Source organism: Rhea pennata, chromosome 2, assembly GCF_028389875.1.
Source record: "Rhea pennata isolate bPtePen1 chromosome 2, bPtePen1.pri, whole genome shotgun sequence".
Taxonomy (NCBI): Eukaryota; Metazoa; Chordata; class Aves; order Rheiformes; family Rheidae; genus Rhea; species Rhea pennata.
Genome location: NC_084664.1, coordinates 86,903,661 through 86,923,057, shown reverse-complemented (window position 1 = coordinate 86,923,057; position 19,397 = coordinate 86,903,661). Strand labels below are relative to the sequence as shown.

At 37.4% G+C, this 19,397-nt stretch overlaps 1 protein-coding gene across 2 annotated transcripts in view; it reads left to right on the top strand.

The window, feature by feature from the left end:
* DROSHA (drosha ribonuclease III) overlaps positions 1-14,233 on the top strand; it is a 68,624-nt gene extending 54,391 nt beyond the window's left edge. For both annotated transcript variants that reach the window (XM_062568012.1, XM_062568011.1), the window contains exons 25-32: positions 1,637-1,794; positions 2,700-2,805; positions 6,426-6,567; positions 7,547-7,629; positions 7,748-7,851; positions 9,893-9,985; positions 10,822-10,868; positions 13,810-14,233. In XM_062568012.1, the coding sequence (XP_062423996.1) occupies positions 1,637-1,794; positions 2,700-2,805; positions 6,426-6,567; positions 7,547-7,629; positions 7,748-7,851; positions 9,893-9,985; positions 10,822-10,868; positions 13,810-13,940 (864 nt within the window). In that variant the 3' untranslated portion in view covers positions 13,941-14,233. The remainder of the gene's footprint in view (positions 1-1,636; positions 1,795-2,699; positions 2,806-6,425; positions 6,568-7,546; positions 7,630-7,747; positions 7,852-9,892; positions 9,986-10,821; positions 10,869-13,809) is intronic.
* The last annotated feature ends 5,164 nt before the right edge of the window (positions 14,234-19,397 follow it).

The following is a 19,397-nucleotide window of genomic DNA, read 5'->3' as shown; positions in this document are numbered from 1 at the left end:
AAGTTGTTGAGGCTCATAGGGAAAACAGCAGGCTGAAGAATTGTGATCTAACTATAAGACTGCAACAGTGACTGAATATACAGTACAAAAGCAGATGGAATTCCATGTAGGTAAATACAAAGGGCTGTATATGGAGAAGCAAGAAACAGTCCTGGCTCCACAAGCAAGTGGACTCTGAACTGAGCATTAGCACTCAAGAGTGGATTTGGGGATTGGGATAGGTAGTCAGCTGAAGGCTCAGCTGTGTTTAAAGAAAAGGACAAACATTACTAATTGTTAGAAGAGGGATAGAGAACAAAACAGAAAAGATGCTAGTGTCACTTTAAAAAACGTGTCTTATGCATACCTTGAGTATTATGTGCTGTTCTGCCCCATGTTTTGAAAAAAGGTATAGTAAAACTAAAAAGAGCAGAAAGGTTAAAAAAAAAAAAAAAAAAAAAAAAAGACAGCAACCATAATCAAAGATAAGGACCATTTTCTCTTTGAAGAAACCCAAGTAGGCAAACGATCTGAGAAACAGGTGGGAGGGAGGGCCTGGAGTAGAGGTCTCCAAAACATGAGTAGGTGAGCAGTGAAACAATTCTTCACTGTCTCTTGCAGTACAGGTAGTAGGAGGCATTGATGCAAAACTAGAGTCCTAAGTTCAAAACAAGAAAGTCCTTTCTTTAGGAAAGGAGTAGTAGATCCGTGGAACGTATTGCTGAAGGTTGTTTGAAGGTACTGAAAGCTTTCATTGGACATCATCAGGAATAAGGCTGTGGAGGAGGGCTTGCCTTCCACAACCCATTGTGGGTTGCTAAGTACATTTAAACAGCATCAAACTCAAGAAGTCCTAAGCTGAAAGCAGTTGGAAGGTGACACGAAAGTCCTTAATATGTTGCACTGTCTGTCTTTTCCTGTAGACATGTAGATACTTCCTCCTCTTGCGCACTGCTGTAGGAGAGAGAGGCACTGAGTGGCTGGAGAAAATGCATGAGTCATTTCCCAGTTCTAGAAAACCATTTGACAGAGTCAAAAGTGTGCCAGACAAGTAACTGGAAAGAACAGATACTAAATAGAATCATAGAATCATAGAAACAGGATGCAGGGCTGGAAGGATTTTTGGTCTGACTTAAATCAAGCATTTTATTTTCTCAAATTATTGAGCCCTTTTGAACTTGGTGTGCTAAGTATTTGTTTCTTTTTATGCTGAAGGAAAGAGGGAGAAATAGATTCTGTGGATTTTTTGTCTCCTTGTTGATGTGTTGTTGATCTGCCAGCCCTGTTCAGTCTTTTGCTCAATTTCAAGCAACCTGATAATGTTAGAGATCTCAAAAATACAAAAAAGTTACATGTTTCATGAAAATAAATATCCTATATTATCCATATGCAGAGACAGGACCATATAAGCCATACATTATAAATGCCCCAACTGTTAAAAAAATGCTTTCATCAGAGCTCACATTTTCTTTGACACATAGTAATTATCTAAGACAAAAAGCCAAAGGAAACTGGATTTTCTTAGTTCAGCTGTTCATAGAACGACTCGTTCACTCTGTTCATTGCCCTTGGTTTACAAAAGGTTTGCTTTCCTCTTAAAAATTTCGGAAATTTGTAGTATCTCTTTGTTGTTATTTGCACTTAATCTTACTTACAGCTGCAAGAGTCCAATACTGACAGGCAACTCATTGAGACCTCTCCAGTTCTTCAGAAGCTCACAGAGTTTGAGGAGGCAATTGGAGTTATTTTTACTCATGTTCGGCTACTAGCACGTGCGTTCACTCTGAGGACAGTGGGTTTTAACCATCTGACTCTGTGAGTATGCAGCGGCAATTGCCCTTGTATAGCTCTGTTGGTCCTTCTGTTAGTATCCCAAATTGCTTCATTAAAAGGGAGGGGAGGGGAAGGAAAAAGAAAACCTTCGGCTGTTGTATCTGTTCTCCAGAAAAGAACAGAACAACTCTGTTTGCAGTCCCACCTGGCTCAGTATTCATTCTCTCTCAATAGTCAGTGGTGCATACTTTGAGAAGGAGTTTAAGGGATGTTTTAATGTAATCCTGGTGTATCTTTGGAGCTTCTTGCTTCAAGGACTTTGGGGCTTCATCCTTGATACTGTAGCAAAACATATTTGAAGGTACATTTGAGGAGAGGAAAAAGTAAAGTCATATTCTTCAGGCAAAGTACAGCCCTTGTGTTCTGTGGTTTATGCAATACCGAACACACTGGGCTTTTGGTCTCTGACAAGATCTGCTAGGTCCCATTGTAAAGCAAGCAGTAGAGTCATACCAGCAGATACTCAAGCTAGGATCTCACACGGGTTTAAACCCTGATCCTTTTACTACTTGTAAATGGGCAGACATTTTTCCTCCACTGAAACCATTGCATTCATTTTGTAAGAAATTGCAGATAGAGACTATATCCCATTACAAACTTGATGCCAGCTTATTCCTCTTCTCCTTCAATTAGTCCCACATCTGTGATCTAGTGTTTATCTGTAGCTTCTCTGATTTGCTTTTTCTTGAAAATCAGTGTTACAACAGTAATGAACTATGTTTTCATCTCATCTGGTTAACACTAGAAAATTATCTTAAATGTGTTTAAAAATGAGCAAGGATCACTTTCAGATCACTCTTTATTTTAATCTGTGTGTGCATGCTGGTTTTGTTTTTTCCCTTCCTGAGTGCTTATTGATTTTGCTGCATTGATGTCTCATTTTTCAGAGGCCACAATCAGAGGATGGAATTCCTGGGTGACTCCATAATGCAGTTGGTAGCCACAGAGTATTTATTCATACATTTCCCTGATCATCATGAAGGGCACTTAACGGTAAGACTGCCATCAATCATGCTGTCTGTGAGAACAAGTGTGGGATGGAAACTGAAATTATGGAAGCAGCTAGTGAATTACTCTGAATTTGATTAATAAAAGAAGCCTCAGCAACTACTGCTCTTAATAAGACTTTGTTAATTTTAAGACATGAGTTCTACAATGAATAGGGAAATGGTGATTTATGAGCCCAGTGCAATAATTTTTGTTCTGTCTGTGAAATGGATCAATAGTTTTAATGATGCCAGTGGTGAACTAGAGAGGTAAGACTAGTCCTTGTCTAAAAACAGATGTTTTAAGCCCTTTATTTAAATAAGCAGCTCACATGAGTTTTTTTATTCATGGCTACTAGTCTGTGGAACCAGAAAGGGGGTTTCTTTCCACTGATAAGGTTGCTATTTTACCATCTATTTTACTGTGGTTTCCACATTGTCTTCACTCCAGAGCTCTTGTGGTAACATTTGAATTTATTTTTAGTACTCTGTGGTCATCTGTTGTTGGTTACCATAGCCTTTCAGCGTCTCTTCTCCAGTCTCTGAACAACTCAGTTTGTGGATCTGTCAACAATTTACAATGAATTAAGCATAGAGTGGTAGTCCATGTAATTTCTTTCGGGGGGGTTGATTACGTTAGTAGTGTAGCTAGATGTTTTGAGTTTATTTGTGAAGAAGAATTTTCTTAGGTTTACTGAATTTTCTTAGTTTTCAAATCTTGATTAGAATAAAAAAGTATAGAAATATCAGGAATATAAGTAAATCTCTATAGTTAAAATTAGGAAGTAGTTTTGCAGATTTCTTATCTGCTGGGGGTGATTTTCTCAAATCAATAAAGTGATGGTAATACAAAGTCTCTAACAAACAGTATGTTTTCAAGAAAATCCTTCTTGGGTGTTTGGGACTAAATCAGTTTACCAGAAGCAAAAATTACATGGTCTGAATAAAAGCAATTTTCATTTTTCTTCACTATTTCTTAAATTCCATTTGCATTTGCATGGATTTCTCTGCAGCATTCAGGAGACAGACTAAATAAAGCCTGAATTTTTAATGTTAAAATGAAAAGAGGAAGGAGCCTTCTCCATATCAATTTTTCCTCACAGAGAAACACAAACATGAGGCAGAAATCCAAGGTTGCCTTTTTTCCTATGTAGGTGACTCTTAAAAATGTAGATATCAATGTTGTTATCGTAGGATAAATCTCTTAGGAATTATTTGGCAGGAAGGGTATAAAATGTTGCCATTAGTAGCTTTAAATACTCAGAACAATGATCAGCTCATCTCCATGTTGTTTAATTTAATGATAAATGACTTGGCAAGTGGAATCAGTTGCATGTTGTCCAAGTTTGCAGGGGAAACTATAAAGTTTGCATAGAGAGTGGAATGGATGTTGAGAATACATGAGAATTCAGAGAAGTAGGCAAATGCCTAGGATAAAATTTAAATTATAGGGATGCACGTACAATGAAAATCAAAATTGTCTTTGAATGTTTTTAACTTTGATGACAGATGAGATGAGGCTTGTGAGGGAGAGGGAGACTGATGATGTAGGACCTGAAGAGAAACAACAAACACTGAGCTCTCTTGCGCCTATTATCTAGGGACATACTTATATTTGAAGTACTAACAGAGCATCAGCTGAATTGTGTTTGTAGTGCTGAGGACAATTTTGGTCAAGAATGGGAAAATTCCACTTGACTAGTATTGCAATTTCTTCCCAGTGTCAAGTGATTTCTTGTGAAGAGATGTCTGGAAATTTAACTATACTTAAGAAAAATAAAGAGGAGAATAATTTTGTTTACGTATTTTGAGATAGCCAAATGATCTGGCAAAAGAGAAAATGAAATTTTCTTTTGGCTCTTGAAAGATACAACGCTCCCAGTGTTGGCTTGTGCTACAGTCGTGGGTAGTAGTGTGGTATGGGAACATGGAAGAACAGAAGTTATTTCCTTTGTAGCTGGAGTTAAGCTCCAGCTGAGTGTACATCCAGCATTACAGCATCTGTAATGGCACAGGCTATGTGTTGCCAGGATGGAAAGTAGCTCTCAGAAAGATACTGGAAAGGGATAGATAGCCTGTCCTCCTCATATCATTAAAAGGAATTGGGCTTGTTACTGGATCCCATTTGTAGAGGAGGCAAGTTCTAATACGTAAGCACAGTGCTAGATGGTTATCTGATTCTTTCCATCCACAGCTCACTGTGAGTGTGTGTGTTATTCTTTATTAGTTTTACCATAGTACTAATCATGGATAAGGGTCCCATCATAAAAGATGCTCGACAAATACAACAAAAAAGGTTCTCCTTCTCCTATTGCAGGAAACAGCTTTTTGTCTTATGGGACTGTGCTTTTGTCTCATAGGTTGCATACTGTAGTTAGGATTTGGTTGGGGAATATATTTATTTTTCATCTTAAGGACATAGAAAAGAAGGATTTTGGAAAGGAAACAAGTAGGAAGATGATTTTGAGCAGAGGGTAGGAAGGCAGGTAATAATCCTGTTCATTCTGCAGTCTGCCTGCTTTATGAAGATCAAAATGTGAGTATCTGCTTCATATATCATTGCCAAACAAATTATGAACATACTGTTCTTTATTTATCTGTTGTCAGAGATGAAGTATCAAGTGCAGGGAATAAATCTTGATTTTCATAAGCTCAGTTGACATGCTGGAGCCAGGTAGCACATAACTTGTATCTAATAAGCAGAGCAAATGTGACATGGAAGACAAAGAGTGAAAAATATGCATTGCAACTTCTCAACTCTAGATTACATATAAGCAGTGGGAAGAGAGACGTTCTTCCCTCCACCCCATCCTGCCTTCCAGAATGAAAACCTGAAATGAAATCCCAAAGTACTCCTTATAGCTGTATGAGGTAGATCTTTGGTCTCTATATTTAAGCAATCTGCCTACAACCAGCCTTATGCATCTCAGGGGACTCTGCTGGAGTACCAGGTACTCTGAGGCACTGAAATTGTTAGAGACAGATCTTCATCAAGGACACATCTGCTCAGCTGTACTGCCTTCAGTAGAGCGCAGTATAACAGTACACATGGGCTATCCAGGAATGCTCTGGCCAAATGAATGGAACAGCTTCCTCATTTGGTGGTTTTGAAATGCTAGATTGTCTCACTTTAGTGCATATTTGTTTTAATTATTGACTGTTTCTTATTTCATGGACTCTGGGAAATGCTTTGTAGACTCCAGAATATTGTGTGAAATACAGAAAAATGTATAACTTCATGAATTTCACTAGAAAATTGCACATGAGCTAAAAAGGTATTGCATTGGTGAAGAGATGGTGTTTGATTGCAAAGGAATTCACAAGCAAGCATTTATAATGCAAGACTTACAGAAGGAATGTATTTATAGGAGAAATAAATTTGGGGAGATTTGAAACAGAAGAAAAAAATAGCAGGAGAACGTGTGTGTGTGTGTGTGTGTGTGTGTAAATCATACAGAATGTGCAGTTTGCTGAGAGAGAAAAGAGAGGCAGCAGGGGTAAATAACTCCCCCCCCCCCCCCCCAAAAAAAAAATATATATAGATATATATATATCTTTACCTTTTGAGGTAAATGCCATTTGGCATTGCTAATGTTTACTATTTAGTGGAACTTCTTTCTGTTGCAGCTGTTGAGGAGTTCTCTGGTAAACAACAGGACGCAGGCCAAAGTGGCAGAAGAGCTGGGTATGCAAGAATTTGCCATCACTAATGACAAGACAAAGAGACCTGTAGCTCTTCGGACTAAGACTTTGGCTGATCTCTTGGAATGTGAGTTAATGTGCTTACAACCGCTTAGTACTTATCAACTTTCTTTTCTTTGAGGCTTGTTTAAGAAAGCCATTAGAAATCCCTGAAGTTGTTGTTAAAGATGCATGTTCAGATTTTCAAATGAATTATGCCTATATCTCTTCAGACCAGATTTTTTAACACTAGTCTACATTTTTGCAGGCTCAGTAAGCAAGCATGAAGAAGGCAATAGTGCCGTTATGATATTGCAGGCTTAGAAATGGAGGGGTTGTGAAGATCAGATCAAAACTGTATCTCAAAAGTTAAAACTTGTCATCTGAGTCAAGCTATTTAATGGCAGTTTCAATGTATCAGTAGTATATTCTTGTCACTGTTAGAAGATAAAGCATTTCCTTCAGTGGATGAATATTTCTGTGGTTCATTTAACTGCATTCTGAGAGAAGGTTTCAAAATGGCAGTTCCACGGGAGGGAAAGCCACATGAAAATTAAATGATTTTTAGCCCATTTGTGAAGGCATGTGCTACTTTCTTTCCAAAGAAAGTGAAACTAATAAATATAGTGCAAAGAAAGTTAATCCATATCCTGTACATTCTGATACATTTTGTGAGCCATTCAGACCCCTTGGCTTTTGCCAAATCCTCTTAGTAAATCACTCCTGTTTGTGTGCAATTTCCATTTGTATCTAAAGCATTTTTATGGTGCCCAGTAGTGATTTATTTCTAAGTAGCCATGGTCTGCTGGTTAAAGTGCGGGATTAGGAGCTGAGTGTTGTTTTCTAGTTTTTCAAATGACTGAGTGAATTTGGGTAAGTCATTTAATCTCTTGGTCAACTTTGTTTTTTCCTGTATATGCAGGATAATAATACCCTTATCAGATCTTTGCTGTGAAACTTAATTGAATATGGTTTTAGAGTACTCAAAGATAGTTGTTCCTAAAAGTGAAAGCTATTAACATTGTTTTCGGATGAGTGACAGTACCTTTTTTTCCTCCTGCCTTCAGCCTTTATTGCTGCCCTGTACATTGATAAAGATTTGGAATATGTGCACACTTTCATGAATGTATGCTTTTTTCCACGATTAAAGGTAAGGCCAGTAAGGTTCCTCCTTTCTTACCACTGTTGTGCTTTTAATCTATGCCATTGTGTTTTGGAGTCTCATACAAACTCTCAGCCGTAAAAGCATCTTTGTGAACATCTTACAGGAGTTTATTTTAAATCAAGATTGGAATGACCCTAAATCTCAGCTTCAGCAGTGCTGCTTGACTCTCAGGACAGAAGGAAAAGAGCCAGACATTCCTCTTTACAAGTAAGAAAGAGCACTTTATGGATACAAGCTAATTATTAATCTTTCTTTTATATGAAGGAAGATGTGATCAAATGCCCAACGTTTTTTCCCATACCTTGGCCTTATTTTAGCCCTCCAGTCCAAGCCCTTTAGTCTCTTCTTGTCTGAAAATGATAATTGTTGAACTAATGTTTTTTGAGCTTTCAATGTTTTAAGCCATTGCAGGGAAGAATCAGTAAGAATTTTACCTTTTACAATTTCAGATGAAACAAGCATGTTCTGTGTTTATAGGCATCATGCTTTTTTTTCTCCCTTCTTTTAATATAAAATAGTGGGGAATATTTTGAATGAAGGGACTAGGGCAAGGTCAGTGGCTGTTCAGATACAAAGCCAAGGTACTTCCGTTCTGTTTCCAGTAATACTCTGAACTTTCTTTATGCCCCAGTGCGAGCAAAAATAACGTGGTACACCTCCTGATTGTAGGCTCCAGTTCTAATCAACAAAGAGCCACGCACATCGGAGATGCCCTGCAGGGTTTGGACATTTTCAATATGTAATTCAGCCCACATCTGTCCTCCTTCATAGGAATAAAAGAGCTCAGGCCAGAAATTTCTTGACTTGTGTACCTTAGTTAAATAACTGAGACTGGGTGGGATAAATCTCCCTCTTCTATTTCAGTTTCATCAGTGGTAAAATAGAGTAATAGCTACTTCAAAGAGACAGTAACAAACTTTTAAATTGTGCACTGTATCCACATCTACTTCATGAATGTAGAGAAGGGTGCAGTGTTAGCCCCCAAGAGAAGAGAAAAGCTGTGAAAGTTCAGGGCTTGCATTGGGATTACTGTACCAAAAAGGTACGAGGAATGAAAATCTTAAGTGCACTTGTCACATTTATTAAATTAAAGTTTTCAATGAAATGTAGCAGTGAGTTACAGTGAGAAGCAGCACACCTCAGAAATATGATCACTTTAACATGGTAACCGATGCTCTGCAAATCTGACTTTTCAGTGTCTCTGTCTGAGGGTTCACCTCTTTATGTTGAGTGAGGAAGATGAATACAAAATAAATGATTCCTGATTCTTGTAAAACCCATTGAGTATCGAGTACCAAATGTTTGTTTTGTTTTGCTGTGATCAACTGATAATTGTAGTACAGTTTAGAGCTAGGCATATGCTGTTATCTTCCTGTTATCTTGCTAATATTTTTTTCCCTTGGGGTTATCTGTTTCACTGCACTCCATAGGTTAGATTTGAATTTGGAGTGGGTTTTATTTGTGTATGTCTGATGTTACACACCACATGTGGAACACTATAGTTAGATGCTTTTTAAATTTATGTGAAATTGTTGCTCTTTCCTAAGTGAAAAAAGGTAGTGGACAGAATTCAAGCTGTCAGTGGGGAGAGATCAGAGAGAGGGAAGGAACAGCAGAAGCAGCAAATTCCTTGCATGCCTAGGGAATTATCTTTTTTCCCCTCAAGATGATTGTCAATGCGTATCCTAGACTTTCATTCAAATAGAAAGGTTCTTTCATAAGTGACAAACTGTAACTTTTCAAAGTTGAAGGAAAATTCCTCTGTACTGTGATAATTTGCTATGTAGAGAACCCCCACGCCTAATACCACTTGCTAAATGTTCAGCTCTCGAAGCCTAGAATTTGTGGTGTCCATCAGCTTGTTGATATGATTATTTGCAATTGCACAGCCGTGTGTTTTTTAAGTGATTTGTTTCAGCACTTTGTGCATAATATGCATTTTTGCCTGTAGGCTTAAGTTTTAATTTTCATATGGTACTCCTGAGTGAGCCTGGAAGAATAAATAAATCCAATATAAACAAAGATCCATTTTATGTAAATTACTCCTTTTAATTGTGCACTGTACTGGCAATCTCTGAGTTAAAGTCATTTATATAGTCATCCTTCAATCCTTCCTCTGTTTTTCTTTTTTTGTGCTAGTTCCACTAAGTGTATTGACCAGACTGAAAGCTTGTTGATGGATGTGCCACTGACAGATTCATTTTTTTAATATTTCCCACCTGAATAAATCATGTCTGTGTTATTTCAGGACTCTGCAGACTGTTGGACCTTCCCATGCCAGGACATACACAGTAGCTGTTTATTTCAAAGGCGAAAGAATAGGATGTGGTAAAGGCCCAAGGTACTGTGAAAAATTGATGTCACAAAGTTTATTTGACTCGGGAAGTGTCCAGAATTACCAACCATGAAGGCAGACAAGTGTCCAGCTGGCCTCATAAAAGGCTTTAGTGCCTTTCTCAAGTCGTTCTGAGTTTCTGCCTCGATCTTATTTTAATACTTGAAGGGTTCAATACCTGTATACCTTTAGTTTTAAGTTTTTAAGTTTTTTTTTGGTGAACCTACCAACAAGTTGACCAGCAATGTTGACCTTTTGTGACTCACAGGATGGAAACTGCAGAGCAGCTTCCTGAAAATAATGACTTTAGCTTTAGTTTTGCTGCTAAATTATCGTCCAAATTAAACTGGCAAGGGAAGGGTGAAAGGCTCTCAAATCTGATAAAATTTTATTTTTACGCATGTAAATTAAAAAAAAAAGTGGATATTTTGGGATGGTTTATGAAGTTATGAAGAATTCAACCATGAATTCAAAGTACCTAATTTTATTTTGTGGTACCAAATGTTATAAAAATATCATTAGTTTTATAGCATTCACACACCTCTGTGATTTTGTTCCTTTTTTTCTCTCAAGTCAAAGCAAATGCTTCAATAGAGAAGAATGAGCTAGAATATTCTTCATGTTATAGATCGAAGTTTTAAAATGTTATACTGGAGCTGTGCTGCTATTGCTTGCCTATTTGTGGAAAGGTTGATATATCATACACCATGGGAATTACTGGCTAATGATTATCTGAAGAATTCTATTACAAAAGAGTAGCTAGTGCTTCATTTTCTCAGAAATTGTGATTTATTCTGTATAACTTAGATCAAATGTAACATGTTTTTGTTTGGCTTTGACAGTATTCAGCAAGCGGAAATGGGAGCTGCAATGGATGCACTTGAAAAATGTAAGACATTTGCTTGAGCAACAACGAAAATTATTTACGTTTTACTTGCTTGGACTTTAATCGGGTGAGGTGCATGTTTTGTGAGGGAGAAAAATAGAACAGAGCATATATATTGAATGTTATCAGCTTCTAAGCAACAGGCTTGCCTATTAATGCTTTCTAGGCAACTCTGTAAAAAGTGGAGTTAGTATGGTAACAACAGGTATTATTTCAAAGGGAGTTTTTGATCTGTTTCAGAGACAGCAACTTAAAGAGAACCCTGTACAATAAAGTTGCAATGAGATTTTCCATGCTTTGAGTATGTAATGGCGTAAGCCTTCTCCATCTCAGATAGTGAGATTGTCTCATGCTCTAGTTTGGGGAGGAAGAATACTACTTTTCATTTGCCAGTTTAGAAAATAAAATTTGATTTTGGATTTTGCAGTAGACTAGACTAAAGACTAACATACAGATCCTCAGCCCAATTTAAGTGAATACTGTTCTGTTAATAGCAGTTTATATCAGCTGAGAATCTTTGTATACTTCTTTCAAAATTATGCACAGAAAACACAGCGTGGGAGCAGTCTTTCATTTTAAGGGCATCTCAGAGAGGAAACTAGTCAGCCTAGTTAAAATGCCAGCTGTGCAGGTACTGTTAGTAAATAGATAACGTGTTCTGTGCAGCAGAAGTTCTCTGTGCAGGAGGACTAGGGGAAGTCAATTTTTACATTTTACTGAAAGACCTGCAGTTCCTCAGATGTCAGAAGTTTTTAATCCATAACCTCTGTATTCAGAAATTCCAAGCCTTAAAACTTTCAGAAGACAATGCAGTCCTTGTGGTTCAGGACTTTTCATATCCGATAGGTATATACTTCATACCACTAGTAAATTTGGTAAGTGGAAAACATAACTTCCCTTTTTCACTGAATATCTACAAAAATCTCCTGAACTTTTCTGAGTGTTTTTTCTTGTGACAATACCATCTTTCATAAAGAGACAAGAGCTTCAGGTCCCGTCATTCAAGGACTTCAGAGTTTTCTTCTGACATATATTTTTGAATACCACAGAATAATTTGGGTTGAGAGGGACACCACCCCTCAAAGTGGAGCCAATTTTGAAGTTAGATTGTGTTGCTTCAGGCCTTGCCCAGTCAAGTTTGAGAACCTTTAGGGATGGAGACTCCATAACATCTTTGAACACCTTTTTCCGTGTGTATATGTTTATATGGAGTGTGTGTGGGGGGGTTGCCCATTTTTTTTCTTTTTTAAAAAATCATGAGTAGTGAATTTCAAACAGAAGTCATTTTCATGTACCTTTTTATACATCTGATAGCTCTGATGATTTTATTACATAAATTTCCTTCTCCAAATCATAAATGGACTATTAACAAGCAGATTCCTACCAAGCAGAATTCTTAAAGAGTTATGTTACAGGCACTGTGCTGAAAATACTATTTTCATTTTATGGCACACAAGAGTGACAAAATCTCCCAAAACTCCATTAAACACAAAGCACGGGAGATTTAAAAAAAGAGCAGCAATTTTAAAACAATTTGCTTTTCTTTAAATTGTTTTCTCTTTTAAATAAATAAATCTTCCTGTACCCAAGTTCTGAATAACTGATGGAAAAACCTTTTTTTTTTTTGATGTAGTATATAACAAAAGGCACAAATTTTACCAGCCAATAAAACACAGAAGTGGAAAGCCACTTTGCTATAACATAAACTCCTACAAATAAGGAGCCTTCTGCACTGCCTTCTCCAACTGAACATATCTATACTGCCTGGGACCAGAAAGGGGAAGGAAAATTCTCCTGGGACTCAGATCTCTAGTTCTTCTTGCTGTCAAGGGGCTCCCACCTTCAGGAGCCTCAGTCAAATTAGCTCTTGGTATCTTACTACAGAGAGGAGCAGTCTTTTGCTAAGACAAATCCCAGGCTTGCTTATGACTTTAAAGGTCAGCGTAGTAACCTTTTGCATTCACCTCGGAGAGGTAGCCAGTGCTGATCCCAGCACTCTGCTGCTGTGTGATCCCAGCAGGATTTACCACCAGCTGCAGGCTGCTGTGTACTCTACTATCTCTTTGGTTTCTGACTGACCGGAGGGTGCAGTTCTGAGCAATTGTCTGCAGCACCCTGCCCACGCAGAAAATGTCATATCCCGTCAGCCGTGCTGACTGACTGAACGGAGAGCAGTTCTGATCACTCACATAAGCTGGTTTTACAGCCTTGTGTACCTAGATACCCGCAGATGGGCAGATGTCTGAAATCAGAACGGTCAGTTTCCCCTAGCCATTTCTCCATTGCTTCAGCTTTGTCTGGGTTGTTTTTTCATATGAAAAAACACTCATGCACATTCCTAGATTGTGCTAAAGTCTTCCTACTAGTTTGTAGCTAAGCCATAACTTTACAAGAATGGATTTTACTGCAATCCATTCCTCTGTACTATTCTTTTATCATTAGGAACCCTGCCATAATGTAGGGTTTTGCATGGTCTAAACAGTGATGATAATGGGAGCATCTGTGCAGTGCTTGGAACCAGTGGCTTCTACTTTTTGTATTGAGAACAAGGGGAAAAACCTTGACAGTGCATTGACAGTAATCTCACATTCATTTTTCAGTATTGAACACTTGTTGCTAAGGGAACAGGAGGTAAAATCCAAGTAATACCTGGCCATGTTGCCATACCATAATTTTATATTTATGTTTTTGAGCATATTATATTTAGCAGTGCTTTGTAGCAGGAGAAATAGATGTGGAAGTCATCTAGAAACCGAGGTCTTACAGCACAGAGCCCTTGGTTCACTGTTAGAATGGACTGTTATAAATGAGTAAACATGATGATGATGTTATTCTCCCTCCCCCCAATTCTAATCTTACCAAAGTTAAAAACTAAAATAAGAGCTGAGGCTTTCTCTGTGTTACCAGTTTGTTTATTAATGTAAAATATTTTTCCTTGTGTCAGATAACTTTCCCCAGATGGCCCATCAGAAACGGTTCATTGAACGGAAATACAGACAAGAGTTAAAAGAAATGAGGTGGGAAAGAGAGCATCAAGAGAGAGAGCCAGAGGAGACTGAAGAAGCAAGGAAATAAAAGGAGGGCACAGAAGCAGTGGCATATTTACTTAATAACTCTGACTGTGGCCTATGGAGACCTAACCTAGTTTCTTGTGGATGATGAATGAAGTGTGCCTGTTGGTATCAAATACAAAATCATAATCTCTCCTATATAGAGAACATTTCTTTAGTTTGGTTTTAAATGCAAAGTTTGCTTCCCCCCCCCACTAAGATTTGTTTTTAAGTCCTTTTAATTTTTATGAAAAGTTGTGAGATTATTTTTGTTGGTTTTAATGTCTTGTATGAAATAATAAATATTAATTTCAAAAATTTGTAGGAAGAAAAACTCTTTTTAACAAATGTCTCCCATGTCCAAATGCTATATCGTGAAAATGATCAGCAAAGTTACTGCATGAACTCACCTGTGGAGGAAGAAAGTGTTGTGATGTTAATTCAGCAGAGCACTTAAGTGTGTATCTCACCCAAATCTTGAAGCTATATGTACTTCTTGACTTTGCTGAAGCAGAGTCATAAAGTTCTGGTCAGCAGATCGGCAAAGGGACTTTAGCACAGGAAATACTTTTGTATTAAGCAATGAAACTAGGATTCTATACCTGAAGAGTGACACTACTGTATGTGGAAGTTTGGATTTTTGGTCTTTAAGTCAGTATTTTAAACACCTGGAATAGAGGAAAAAAAGAAAACATGGTAATTATGAAGCAAAGGAATGCTAACATTGTGTTCAGAATGTAGTGAGTTTACATTTACAAATTTAGTATCATTCTCAACTTCTTCTTTTTTTTTTTTTTTTTTCCTCATACTGATGCCTAATTTAAGGGGTTTGTCCAGAACATAATGAGTGTGGTCCTGATAGTCAAATATTGTTATTGACAAATATTGTTAAAAATTAGAGATGCCATACAGATGCTGTTTGAGATAGGTCTATTGAAAACTGTATCCATAGGAGGGCAGAATTTGTTCTCTATTTATAGTTCAAAGATGGGATAAAGTCCAGAACATCTAATTCTGCTGCATTATGATTCTGCATATGGACAACCAATATACATCACCCAGTTACCTTGTTTTTGTGGCTTGTATTAGGCAGAAAGACACTTAGAAAAGGTTTCAATCTTATTTTGAGGTACCAAGATCCATTGTATCTGTTAATGGTCTGTGCTCTTGATTACCAGCTTCATGGTAGACATTTGTGCGTTATTCCTATTTTTAATTTTCCTATTTCAAGCCAGTATTATTTCTGTTATTCCATTTTTCATTAGATTAAAGAATATCTTAATAACATTGTGTTCTGCCTAGGAAGGTGCTGTTTTGCTGAGGTCAAATCATCTTTCCATCTTCCATTTTCTGATGAGCAAAACAGATGCAACTCTTAAAGCTTGCTTTCTTCCAGCTTCGGATTCTTTTTGGTGGGTCATTTCTCTTCTAGTATGAATAACAGATGTATTTGATGAGACATCAGGTAGTTTCATGAGCATGAGTCTTGCCCAGAAAACTTCTGCTTGGTCCTTAAAAGAAAACTTTTGTGGCAAAAGGACCACCCTGCTCTGAGTAGTGGTTTCTAGTACTAGTTCCTAGTGCTAGCTTAGCAGTTTTCTGAAGTTACTTGCTGGAGATATGTGATAGAGATCCCTGAAAACACTTTCTTGCAGGTGCCAAAGTAGACAGTGGTATAGCTGAAAAATTCAGACTACAGGAATGTCTTCCCAAATTTTCACTTCCGTGATAATCAGTACATCCATTTTCATAAGCATATTTTTTGTACACATGCAGCATAAGGCATGCCTAAATGCGTTTTTGAAAGCTTGACCCCATAGCACTACCTCACTTCTTTGAGCTTGTACGATTGCCTTTTCTTAATCACAGAATCAGTAAGGTTGGAAGGGACCTCTGGAGATCATCTAGTCCAACCTCCCTGCTCAAGCAGGGTCACCTAGGATTGATGCTTTAAGTCCATTTCCGAGGATGAGACAAAAAAAAAAATCTGTAATATAAAAAGTGATAATAAATCATTAAAACATAGAGTAAGGAAATAAAAAGGCAGGGAGCTGTTCTCTGCTGGATGCTGCTGGTTTTTTGACTTTTGAGAAGTGATTGCAGTTCCTTACAGCTTCAATCTATGAAGAAAAAGCTGAGACGTCTTTGAAGAGCAGCAGGCTTGAAAAACAAATAACCACCATCTACTCCTTTTCCCAAAATCTTTTTGTTTCAAATCATTTTGTACAATTGCCCATTTGCTTCTAGCAACAGGCTGAACTGGTGCATTGGTGGAGGGCTATAGGTGCTTGTGTGCACCATTCCTTGATTTCCCCATCGTAACAGTAATCAGATCCATGCACTTAAATGAACCCAGCAATGACTTAATTTCCAGGTGTATGGTTACTGTGCAAATTTCTCTTAATTATGATATAACCAGAATACCCCAGTGCAATTTTGGGATCATAGTTTGAAATTGCCTTTATTTTCCCTCTAAATCATTCAACTTTTCAGGTGTATGAAGTATTGTTATTCATAAATGTTTGCATAAAATAAAGTGACTTTTTGCGATACACTGTTTAGGGAAGGAATCCAGGACTGTTTTCTCTCAGATAGCTCTTTTAGATGCAGAAATTGTTTGAAAACAAGCTAACTTTTAACATGACTACTGTATTCTGTTCTTACAGTTAACAGATCTTTGGGCTTCTACTATAAAATGTAAAAGATGACCACTTTTTATGTCTGTAGCCCATTTTCCATTTACCAATTGCAAAAAATGGGCTAGGGAGATTTCCTGAAGAAATTTTGTTTTCTGTGTGCTGGAAGGCAGTAAACCAAAGGAATGGAAAAGAAATGCATCAAACTATCAATTTGTCTGAAAAAAAAAAACAAAAAACAAAAAAAACAGTAGTTGTGAATAGTTTTGATCATTTAGATGGATGCCTGAAATGTCGTAACAAGAACGATCCTTTTTAACACAGTAAGAAGATAATGGCATTTCTTTAAGTTGCCTTAAACTTTGGAAAAATAGTTACCCTCCTCACATTAATGAATGAAAGAATTGTAGTCTATGACTAGGCAACTTTAATTTTTGGAGGGGAAGAAGGGAAATGTGAAGATGTCTCTGGCTTGTTGATACAGTAAGGTCCTTGTTTGATTGCTGTAGAGCTTGATCTGTTCAAATTCAGGATCTGTTGATTTAACAAGCAGATGAACAAAGAAAAAGACCGCAATTTCTGTGGACCGGTGGGTCCTCCTCCAAAAGCGCATGTTTTGTTTTGTTCTGTAGCATATTTGTACAGAGCATTTAACAGAACTGCAATATATAATGCCGTTTGTTTTAACTAGGAGTTTTAATTGAACATATAAAATTCATAATGCTTAGTTGCAGGGCCTAAGTTCACTTGGTGAGATTTCAGTTTCTGTAAGATTATTGAATAATGATTTGAAGAGAACCTTTGACTCTGAAACTGTTATACATATTGTTGCTACTAAATTTTTCAAAAAAGACTTCAGGCATGGCTGTTACTCCCTAAAATAATTTGGAAAGATCAAAAGACAAATCCGGATTATCTTTCTTCTACTTCAAAGACAATATTTGATTATACAGGCTACATATTTAAATGAATCAAGTGGTTCACTTATAAAAACTTTGTTTAGTGAGAGTTTACATAGCGGTTGTAGGGAGCCTGGTAAGGGCTTATGGAGTTAATCACCTACATGGTATTTGGTTGGGATTGCATTGTGATTAAAAATTTCCATGACTCATATATCCCACTCCCCTGCCCCTGCCTTTTTTTCTCCCCCCCCCACCCCCTGAGGTTATAGATTTGTCAAACAACCTTTGAAATAGTTTAGCCTAAACAGGATATACTAAGCCAGAAGGTAGTTCCTGTTTTGTTTCTTTGAGGAGTGTTGTCTAGGCAGTAATGAGAACTTGAAGAACACTCATAGTATCTTCTGTTCACTACAAGCCTAAATGGTTAGTTCTTGGAATGACTGAAATCTTATTGTGAATGGGGCCAGAAAGAAATGTGACATGTCCCATCATTTGTTACTGGTAATTAGTTTTCTCTAGTAAGCCCTGACTAGTATGGTATTAGGATAGACATCCTGCAGTCTGCTGCTAGTGCTATTTATAGCTGGGCAGATATGTTGAATACCCTGGAAAGTAGCTGGCTGAATAATGAACTCACATTTTCTTATACATCAAAAACTAAAATTAGTGTAACGGTACAATAGGTGGAACATGGAATCAGATCGCTCATCTGCCACTGGCTATCTCAACATCCTTTATTTTTACTGCAGAACTGTTCACTAGACTGTCTGTCACTGATACCAAATGAGTTTTGTTTGAAAGCTAGAGTAACTTGTATTTTGAAGACAATTTCCTTGATGTGCAATGACTCCCATTAAAATGAGGTGCAAATCTAGATGTGTACTGGTCACTTCAAATTATAGCCAGTGCGGAGACTTTTAGTTTATCAAGAATGGCCTTTTGTAAATTTTCCTTGACTTTTCCTTCCCTCATATTCTTATGCATTTTGTGTCCCCAGCTTGAATTGCAGATAGTGTGATTCTTAGCAAATTTGTCATGTATATCGAAATACTTTGCCTACCTAGCAGCGAAATGCTAGATAGGACCATCCACCACAACCTTTGCTTAGTGTTTCTCTGTATTCCTGTTTTAAAGTAGTTTTGTAGAAAGAAATAAGGGTGAATGACTGTACACTGGTCTTGTTCTGTTTTCCTTGTTTTATTTTCTTCATGGTAGCCTGCCTCACTGCTGTTGCAGTGAGTTCCTCAGCTACAGCATCTCTGAGAAGTTTGCAGAAGAGAAGACCTTCTTAATCTCTTGCATCTGTTTTCTGCCCATAGGCACATTCTGACCTGGAAGGTAATGAGCTGAGGGAAAGCAGTTTTCCTGATTCTGGATGCATTGGCTAATATCAGCCATTCAAAATGCTGGAAGATCTGCCAGGGAGTCATAAAAAATAGTGCAGTCAAAGAGAATTATCCAGCAGCTGCAGCAGAATGTATTGGCTGGAACAGGTAGGCTGATTCTGTGAAGAAAAATTAAAGATCTGCCGTATTTTCAAAAACTGAAAGACAATGGCTGCTCTAAAATGAGAAAGAAAACAAAATGACCATATTCTTTCACTCTTCCAGATTTTTCATTCCCATGCTTGTTTTTTTTCATCCTCAAAGTTTCATAGATTCCTTCTGGGGTCCTAAGATGAAAAAGGCTATGTGCTGCAGTCATTCAGATTTCCCCTCCTATAAGGGAGATGGTTTTTCTCAGAGCCCTTTTCTTCACCTGCTTGCTATAGTTAGCAAAGGGAGCACCAAATAAATACATTCAAAGCCTCATTAAACTGATGCATTTCTCTTCTGTCTAAATCATTATTGCATTTCTCACTGATTCAAAAATCTTTCACAAGAGTATAAATGACACTCAAAAATGTGATTGTGTTCTCTTCACAATACCCATGGCAAAGGAAAG